At 41.5% G+C, this 10,195-nt stretch overlaps 1 protein-coding gene across 2 annotated transcripts; it reads left to right on the plus strand.

Moving 5' to 3' along the window:
* Nucleotides 1-3,019: 3,019 nt before the first annotated feature.
* Nucleotides 3,020-9,202, plus strand: GATD3 (glutamine amidotransferase class 1 domain containing 3; the record flags this gene model as incomplete). 2 transcript variants are annotated; one of them, XM_081997743.1, is made up of 7 exons in its annotated part: nt 3,020-3,133; nt 5,262-5,314; nt 6,087-6,200; nt 6,562-6,681; nt 7,521-7,613; nt 7,953-8,103; nt 8,717-9,202. In XM_081997743.1, the coding sequence occupies 7 exons, from the start codon at nt 3,020-3,022 to the stop codon at nt 8,870-8,872; spliced, it is 801 nt and encodes a 266-aa protein (XP_081853869.1). In that variant the 3' UTR covers nt 8,873-9,202. The 2 variants fall into 2 exon arrangements, with proteins under 2 accessions (XP_081853869.1, XP_081853870.1); XM_081997744.1 differs by lacking the exons at nt 3,020-3,133; nt 5,262-5,314; nt 7,521-7,613 and having other exon boundaries at nt 6,136-6,200.
* Nucleotides 9,203-10,195: the final 993 nt, after the last annotated feature.

Genomic DNA, 10,195 nt, shown 5'->3' on the forward strand with positions numbered 1-10,195 from the left:
CTCTCAACTTGTTTTATATGTTGTTGTAAATGTTATTTTAATTGGCTTTAAAACATAGATATTACTGGAACACTGTTGGGAATAAGTGGACCCATTTTTCTTAGTTATACAGCTTCCAAACCCCATGAAGGCTTAATAATGAGGATAAATGATACACCCATAATAATGAATATGAGGAAAAAAGTTTACTGTGCTATATAACTTCTGCAGAGGTTTAATTAATTAATCTGAGATACTGCGGTAAAAATTTGTTTGGAAATTGCCAACGCAATAATCTAACTTAAAACTGTAAGAGAATGTGTTACAAATGTTTCTTTTTCTCATGAGAGCCCGTTCCTGTCTTTTTTTTTTAAAATGTTTTTTATTAACATGAAAACGTGAAACTTTTGGGTTCCTTGCTTTTGTGAATTGGCATGAGAATCGGCTAAATAACAACAGCTAGGTACTGAACATAAAGAACTATATCTGTTTGTGATGCTTTCATGCCACATGTTGAAGGGGCTTTGTTAATGAAGGTACTGCAACTATTAATAACGAGCCAGAATTGTTTTTTTCCAGTGTATTCTGTTCTTTTGGTTTTGTTTTCTGGTCTCTTTCCACTCATGGAAGAGAGAAGAGGTATGAATATTAAAAACTGCTGAAGAAAAAACAAAGTCCAAAATACACAGCAGATGCATACAGTCAGTTTGTAGAATTTCAGTATACAAAGTAAAGATGCACTTGCTACTTAAATAAAACATAGACAAGTGATTGGGTTTGGTTTTCTTATGGTAAAATGTTTAAAAATATCTTCAGTTGTTTGTGTCCCTTTGCCTCCTAACATTTTCATAGTCCTGCCAATGTTTCAGGATCTTGGAGGGGTGAAGGAGAAGCTGGGCTGGAGCGATGCTTGTCAAAGCTGCTCTGTGGTACCATGTCAGAACTGCTTATCATTCTACATCCCTCTGCTGCCGCCTCCTACCACAGTATAGAAGGTAGGCTTTCTACCCTAAGAGGCATAGGTGGGTAGGGAAGAAGTAGAAAAATCCATCTTGGGATCTTTGTAAAGCTGAAGTGCTTAAGTTAACTGATCGTGTTACCCAACGTGGGTGTTGCCTCTGAATTCATTTTACTGGTTTTTTAAATATACATGTTGTCTTTGCATGCTTTCTTAAAGACCATGGTCTTTTCCCAAACTATATCACACACAGAATCAGTAAGGTTGGAAGGGACCTTCAAGATCATCAAGTCCAACCATTAATCCAGCACTACCATGTCCCCTAAACCATGTCCTGAAGCGCCACATCCACACGTTTTTTGAACACTTCCAGAGATGGCGACTCCAGCACCTCCCTGGGCAGCCTCTTCTAATGTTTGGCCACTCTTCCAGTAAAGAAATTTTTCCTAATATCCAATCTAAACCTCCTCTGGTGCAACTTGAAGCCATTTCCTCTCGTCCGATCGCTGGTTACTTGGGAGAAGAGACCAACACCCACCTCGCCACAACCCCTTTTCAGGTAGTTGTAGAGGGCGATAAGGTCTCCCCTCAGCCTCCTCTTCTCCAGACTAAACAACCCCAGTTCATAAGACTTGTTTTCCAGAACCCTCATCAGCTTTGTTGCCTTTCTCTGGACATGCTCCAGCACCTCAATGTCCTTCTTGTAGTGAGGGGCCCAAAACATAGTATTCAAGGTGCGGTCTCATGAGGGCCGAGTACAGGGGCATGATCACATCCGTACTCCTGCTGGTCACACTCTTTCTAATACAGGCCAGGACACTGTTGGCCGCCTTGGCCACCTGCGCACACTGCCGGCTCATGTTCAGCTGGCTGTCAACCAGCACCCCCATGTCCCTTTCTGCCAGGCAGCTCTCCAGCCACTCTTCCCCAAGCCTGTAGCGTTGCATGGGGTTGTTGTGGCCAAAGTACAGGACCCTGCACTTGGCCTTATTAAACCTGACCCATAGCAGACCGGCTAATTGTTCTGGGACTGTCAGAGCAATAGCTTTGTGCTATGTAAAGTAGGAGTTGTGCTGTTTTATGAAGTTGGCTAACTTGAGCCCTAAATTTGTATTTATCTTTTGGGTTTATAGTATTAAAAAACACAGAATATGGAGAAAATGAGGCCTTTCAGAACAACATCTTAGAAACATGATTTTGGGTTATTTTACCCTTCAAGTTCAAACCATTTCTGAAAAGGAAAACTTCACAGAAAGTATGTTTTTTAAGGTGCAAGAACCTTGAGAGGTGGTACACTACCCCTCGCCTCCAGATCTTGTGTGAGAGATAAGGACATGTTCTCATATTAGTAATTTTGATGAGCTATTATAATAAGCTTTTATGTAGTCAAGACACATTTTATGATGCACATGAAAGCCAACAAACTTCTTCATATTTGTAGGAAGAATAATGAAAACTAATTAGATCTGATCATGTATAGGTGTCTATATGTATTTCAACAGGGCTCTCTCTCTTATATGTAGCTTGGTTTCCCTAATAAAGGAGAGGAGAAAAAATTAAAAAGAGCTTTTTAACAGGGAAGGAATTTTACCAGTGATGGAACTTGGTCCTGTTTAATGTTGCTTTTTATTCTCCTCTTTTAAAAGCAATACCCTATTTCACAAAACCCTAGAAGGAAAGAAATGAAGCTGTCCCTGTGTGTTGGTTTATCCTGGTACTGGTGCGTTCCCCCTCAACCCTTGCCACGCTCGCCCTGTGCGCACCTTGTGGCTACCCCCTCTCTCTTGCAAAAGGAGGCTGGTGCTGCTAGGCTTGTGTTCAAAACACGCCTCAGGGATTTATTTCCATGTGCGTTTTACTGTTGCTCTTGCTACTAAAATGGGGTTAGGGAAGCGGACCAAGGGCCTGCGGGCCCCAGCGCCGGTAGCGGGCGGGCGCTGCCCCCTCCACCGCTCCAGGGGGCGCCGCCGCCTCCAAGGGCGCAGCGGCCTCCCAGCGCGGCCCGCCCCCAGCGGCCTGCCCCGTTGCCCGCCCGGTTGCCCGCGCCGCCGTCGCGCCGCCGTCCCTCCGCCGCCCGCGGCCATGCTGGCCTCCTGCGGGCCGGCCCTCTGCACCGCGCTGCGGCGGGCAGCGCCCGGCGCCCTCGCCTCCTTCCACTGCTCCGCTCGGCGCCGCCGCGCCGCCCGCGTCGCTGTGGTAAGAGCCCGGCGGCCGCGGGCTGGGGAGGGGGAGCCGGGGCAAGGGCGGCAGCTCGGAGGAGAAAGTTTTTTGGCTGGCCTGGCTGTCCCCATCTCCCTCAGCCCCGAGCCGGCGGGAGGGCGCCTCTGCAGCTGGGTTCTCTCTGGCGGTGGGGCGGGTGGTGGTGGTGCTGGGAGGGTTTGGCGTGGCGTCGGGCCTAGGAAAGACTCGCCTGATGGCCCCGGCAGCTGGAAAGCCTTGGGAGAGGCTGAAATGGAGAAGATAAAGCTGTTAGGATTGAGTAACTTGGAAGAGGCACAGACCAGGAGTGGAAAACACGTAAAAATTGGTTTCTGTATAGTTACGGCGAGCCTGGAGTTGGCTGGAGTTGAGGTGTAAGGAGTTGAACTTGAAATCGTTTACAGTGTCATTGGGGATGGTACTGGCAGCGTGCAGGAAAATATTTAAACTCGATTATGTCCTTCTGCATGAAGGAGGTAGAGCATGTTTAAAAACATAAAAGAGAGTGAGGAGACTGAAGTGTTACAGGTTGCCAAAGGAAAATTTAGGCTGTAGATAGCATCCTAAATGGATACACAGTTCTGGAGCTCAAGCTTTGCATAGTCATGACAGCGTAAAATGTAAAGAAATAAGAAGGCATTACCTGTATGAAGCAATCTGTTTGGGGCAGAGTTGGCTTGGGAATGGCCGGTCCAAATATCTAAAATGTAACTTACTAGGAATGCTGTCATTTTAGCAAATCACAGGTTTTTAAATGGAGAGTAGAAAACAAATGTTATTGTTGACATTAGTGACATAAATTTCTGACTGTGGTAGAAGACAAATTTCTCCCCAGCAGGTACTGAAATAACAGAAAAGGACAGTGTTTTAGTATTTCTGTTTCAGTAAGTTTCAAAAACATTTAGAGAGTGTTGCTTACAGAAGATAGTTTTAGCACAGTTGCTTGTATGTTTATTCAGTCTAAATTAACTGAAAGATAAAATAGAAAGTTGGAAAGTAGAAGGCGGCTTTAAATATCAGAGCAGCAAAATTGTGGTTAGGATTAACACAGACAGGAGAACGTTCATGGATCTTACTCATTTGGTGAAGTGGTGGGATGGGAAGTAGGATTGTCATGCCTGTGAGAGCAGAGGACTGGGTGTTGTGATCTGAAACCCCCTTCGAGTCCAGTGTTTCTAAGACGGTTTCAGTTGTGACTTTCTGTTCATGTGTCTGTGATTAAAAATTTTCAAGCTTCTATAAACTGAGATAAAACCAGGAGGGAAGAGAGTGAAGTTAATAAATGGACTCTTTTTAACTGAATTTTTTTCTTTCAAAACAAACACAATCAAAAAAAACCCCACAAGAATTCATATATACATACTTTCAGGAACTAGATAATAGTTTGGATTTTTTTGTTTTGTTTTGTACTTATAATTACTTTTTTCCTGGGTTTTTTAAAAAGAGTTTGTTCTCCTTTCTTCTACTTTGTGAAAGACTCTCTCCACCCACACAAGAGTAGCTGATTGCTGTGTACTTTTTATTCTCCGGTGTGTATAAACAAACTGAAAGTCTTACTACCATGTCAATAACGAAAAGTATGACTAATATAGCATAATTGGATTAAAAGTGATTTAGCTATTGATCTGTGATGCGGATCCTCAGACAAAATACAGCAACAGGTAAAATAGTTTATCCTAAGTGCCACCTCAAAGTGCACTTCTGTCCCACTTCTCTTTGGTGTGCATCTGGATGAGAAGATATTTCACGTGGATATGGATACTTCATATGTGTATGACACTCAGAATAACCCATTGTGTGCACAACAAAAATATCATGCCAGTTTATTAACTCTGAGAAATAAATGCACAAGCTAATAAATAAATATCAGTTATTTCTGAGATTTGTCCATGATGGGTAGCTATAAATAGGAAATTCCAGTTCTGCAGTATGTCAAATGGCGACACTACTGCTAATAGCATGATGTTGACTGGCTTAGTAAAGAGCTTGTTGCCAAGCTGTTTTTTTTTTGGGGGTGGGGGGAGGTTTGTTGTTGTTTGCTTGGGGTTTTTTTTAAAGCCTTGTGAAAGATCCTGTAGGAGGTTTTGTATCACCTGAAAATAATCTCTTGATTTTCTTACTGCAGGTACTGTCTGGTTGTGGTGTCTACGATGGAACAGAAATCCATGAGGCCTCAGCGTAAGTTGCTTTATGAAACTGTAGGTCCAGAAAATTCTCCTTTACATTGCAGCAGTCCACTGAATTCAGTTTTATTCTCTCTGGCCATCAAAATTGCCTTGAAAGATGTACGATGAAGCTTCACAGTTTTCTCACAGCACAATTGGGAGTTCAGGCCACATTCTTGCAGTGCTTGGTCATTGTCCAAAAGTGCAGCACAAATGCATGTGATGCCAGAGCAATGAGTTTGAGAGATGGTCTTTCCTTCAGAAACAGAAATTCAGAGTTCCAGAAACAATCTCTAGAGAGTTAAGTAAAGACTTCATTTGATAATCACTTTGAGCTTCTGTTCCTGGGGCTAAATCTAGCCCCCAGAATTGTTAATACTCAAGTTGAATTATTAATTGTTGGTATTAATTGCTAAGAGATATTTCATCTAGACCTGGATTAAATGTACAAATAGGTATGTTAATTGTGTGACTCTTCCATAACACCTGGGGACTTGGCAATGAGAAAGGAAGTTTATATTGTTCCTGGCTTCCTGCATAAGAACACTGAACAAAAACTTGTCTCTAGCTTACCTGACCCTGTCTCCAAACTGACTTTCCATTCTGCTTTGCACTTTGGTGTTACATACAGTGATTTTGCTGCTACATGCTCAGTGTACTTCGGTATGATACGTGTTTTTCCTTTTCTTTCAAAATCAGGTGGTAGAATATTTGTAGCAAGACGCTGGGGTCAGACAACACCTCTCTTACCAAGTTTTCAGCACATTTTGTCTCCATTTTTGTAGCATACTGGTACATCTTAGTCGTGGGGGAGCTGAGGTTCAGATGTATGCTCCAGATGTTCCTCAGATGCATGTCATTGATCACAGTAAAGGGCAACCAGCTGAAGCTGAGTCCAGGTAAAGTCTGTGTTTAATGTGTTTTCCATGACTGCTGAGTCTCAGTCTCTTAAGCTTTCTTCAGACATAGCAGCCCGTAACTGCACTTGTAGCACTTTGCTGACCGGCTTTAGCAGCTTTATGCTAGCTGGTATTTTGATTGGAGAGAAAATATTAAACGAGTTTTCTGGACTTGATCATACGCAGTCTCTTAATGCCTGTGTTTCCCAGTAGTAATATTTCAGAAGCGTCGATAGCTTCAGTTACTGAGTACCATTGTTCTTGCTTCCTCTCCCTCCTCTTCCTCTGCCAGAACTTTCTTTATGCTCTTCTGCGTGCAAATGCTTAATTCATCTCATTATTTCATTTCTGGTTCTTCAAGGAATGTTTTAGTGGAATCTGCAAGGATTGCTCGTGGTAAAATTGCAAGCCTGGCTAAACTTACTACAGCAGACCATGACGCTGTGATATTCCCTGGTGGATTTGGAGCTGCTAAAAACTTGTGAGTGCCAACTAAGCATTAGACTCCAACTAAATATTCATGATCAACTATTCATAATCAACTGTGATTCACAGAATAAAGTCAGGAAGCAATGAATGGCTTTATTTACTACATATGTAACCACTACTTAATAAGGAAAACTCCCTTCAAAGTGTTGGAGTTGTGCTGTTTGTGATGGTTTCCAGTTGTAATTCTTATTGGCATTGTCACATTTTAATTTTTCTGAACTGTGTTCGTGAGAATTCTGGGTTTTAGATAATGCACAAGAAGTCCTTTTCCGCTCACCCTTGTGGTGATTCTTTTTGGGCCTGAGGGAAGTGAAGGTAAAACTTCAATAGATTCAGGTGTTCCTAGTGTTATTCTGTTTGCTTCTTCATGTCTGCCTACCAAAAAGTCCTCTCCTGAATTAGTATCAATAAAACAACAGCTAGCTCAAAAAAAAAAAGGGGGGGATAAAAAAAAGTTTACCCATGTGGAATACTGATTATCTTGTTATTGACCTGCCATTTTGTTGGCTTTGAGAAACCTGAATGTTATTTCCCTTTTTGTAATTTTTTTCTTTGAGAACATTGCTGTTCCACTTCTCAGTAATCCTAGGAAGCTGATTTGATGATTCTTATTTCTAGATGTTTATCTCAAGTAAGGAACTTTCTGACATACCAAAGCCTTAGAAGTGAGTAATTTTGGCTAAAGCACTGCTGGTCAACTACAGCATTTTTCAACCACCTTTTAGAAGCTCTTAAGTTTGTGATGACCCTTGAGAACCAGTCTCGGGACAGATAGGCATCTCTATTTGTAGGTTGATACTGAGGTACATATGAAGTTTCTTGTTGTGGCAGATCTACCTTTGCTGTTGATGGGAAAGATTGCAAGGTGAACAGAGAAGTTGAACGTGTCTTGAAAGACTTCCACAAAGCAGGCAAACCTATTGGGTACGTATGTTAGTTGGAGTGGCATTTGTTTGATAGTGTGAAAATGGAGACAAAGTACTTTTTGTGGAAATGTTCAGTTGTTACTGCTGGAGCTAGAAAAAACATCTTCGGTTTTGTATCAGTTGTAGCTTATTTTTTTAAATGTGTTTTTCAAGATACATGTGTGTATAGTTGTTTTTGACAAAAGAGGCTAAGAAAACGTCTGGTGGAAGTTGCCTTGTGATGCCTTTCAGATTTGTAAGACAATATCCATTGAATCTCTTCAATTATTTGTTTTGAAACAAGAAGTTTTGAAAGAGTACTATCGTAGTATCATTGTTATAATTCCTTTTGTTGCAGTCTTTGCTGCATTTCACCAGTGTTGGCAGCAAAGGTTCTCTCTGGTGCTGAAGTAACTGTGGGCCATGAAGAGGAGGAAGGTGGCAAGTGGCCTTATGCTGGGACTGCAGGAGCCATTAAAGACCTGGGAGGAAGGCATTGTGTGAAAGAAGTAACTATATCCTTTCCTGTTAATTTTCATGTTGACAGACAGTTTAGTAATGTGTTGTTACAGTAATGAATACGTGCAGGATCTATGCTTTTGCACTTAGGTTTAGCGGGAACATACAGTGTATAGCAAATGGCTCGTAATACAGTGTACGATTAGAAAACATGGTCTTCTGTACACTGCTGTGTAGTTACAAGTTGTTCTTAGTCATTGCTGTAAAACTCCCTTTGACACCCAGTAATGCAAGTAAATACTGAGTGAATTTGCACATAAAACTGGCATAAATTGCAATTTGTCAGTTTTCTTTGAGATTTTTTTTCTTTTCCTGAAGGCTACTGCTGTGATCAGACTGTACTCAGAGACATTTTTGTCATAGTCAGTAAGTCTCATAGGTTTTCTTGTGTTTCTGAGTGCCAGCATTCCCACAGATTGCTGTTGCAGTCTTTGTGTTTCTGGCAAAAATAGCTTCCAGGATCTCGGCTTACAGGTTGCAGCTGTCTTTACAGCTGGACAGCACAATATATTTAGAGGTGGGGTTTTTTAATGAGGTAATGGAATTGGAAGGTTTTGTCAAAGATGGTTTATTTTGCAGACAGCATCTGCAAGTGAGACATAGGCTGTGTTTTCCTTAACTCCCTTTTACGAAGCTCATGTGGATACAAAAAACAAGGTGGTGACTACCCCAGCATTTATGTGTGAAACACAATTACATAATATCTTTGATGGCATTGGGGCCATGGTAAAGAACGTGCTAAAACTAACTGGCAAGTAAAAAAAAAAAAACACTTCATAAATGTTTAAATTTAGGGTGTAGTATCCAATATAATATGGACCAATGGAAACATTTTCACCTGCTTGTCCTGTTCACACTCTAGTGAATGCTGATAACGAAGCTGATTGATTCCCAGCTGCAGGGTTTTCTGCGCCCTTCCTGAGAGAGGGGCCTGCAGAAGGGCTTGTGGAGTATGAGCAGTCTGGCCTGAGCCACAGAGCAGTTTCTTGAGCTTTTTCAGCTGGAGAGTGCCCTGCAGATGTATTCTGAAACCAGTCCTCCCAATTGCACCAGTGTCAAATCATTTCTATATGGGCAAAGAGAGACTGAAGTCCCTTTCAGAAGCTGAGAACAGATGTGTTGTAGAGACATAGCAGTGGCAGTGGATCTAGTGGACAAAGAAAGGGAGTAGAGAGGAATTAGTGTGTGGTTTATGTGCTCAGGCCTGTATCTGTGAACTAAAAGCCAGGATCAGCTGTCAAGGGAATAGACATTTTCCGCATCTTAATTTTAGCTTGGTATTAACTAAATGATTAATGTTTTGGTTTTCCATTTTAAAGAATCCTGTTTTCACGAAGGACCCATTCTGTGTATCAGTCAGCAGCAGGATACATCTTAACTGTCACAACACTAGCACTTTGAAAAATTCATCCATTGGCCCATTATAGCTAAAAAGGTCTTGAAATGAAGGAGAAAATACTCGCTGATGTAACGCACAATTTTTAAGGATAATACCCATGTTAAAGTAGTTGCATGACTAGCAGTGGATGGAAAAAACAATTTCAAATTATCCTCACTTTCCTTGCTTTAGGGTAATAAAGATTTCTCCAAAGAAATTTTATTGAATGTCTGGAAAAATGATGTATAAATAAATTAATTTCTGCCTTTATCTCATCCTTGTCCCTTTTGTTCAATAGCTGCCTCTGATGACTTGTACTGGTTGATACATTCTAACAGTTTTTCAGCTTTTCAGTTCTTGTCATGTCTTTGAGACATTTTTTCCATATAGAATCCAGAAGAGTCTCCTTTCCCCCTTCCAGGTTATTTGCCACGTTTCTATTCAGCAGGAAGCAACATTTCTCGAATTAAACAGACAAAATGACACCCCTTACCTTGTATTAGTTCCTTTTACATGACAGACATGCTGAAGAGAACCAGTATTTTTAAGGGAGAATTGTGTGCCACATAAATGAAATCTACAAGGCTTAGACTGGGTTGGAGTATGGTAAATACTGTCTGTGGCTGAAGACTTGCTAGGGATGTGGAATGACTTTTTATTGGGGGGAACAAAGAGGAGGAATGAAGCTTGACTATAGTCGTGGG

This window comes from Phaethon aethereus (genome assembly GCF_964289735.1).
Source record: "Phaethon aethereus genome assembly, chromosome: 1".
NCBI lineage: Eukaryota > Metazoa > Chordata > Aves > Phaethontiformes > Phaethontidae > Phaethon > Phaethon aethereus.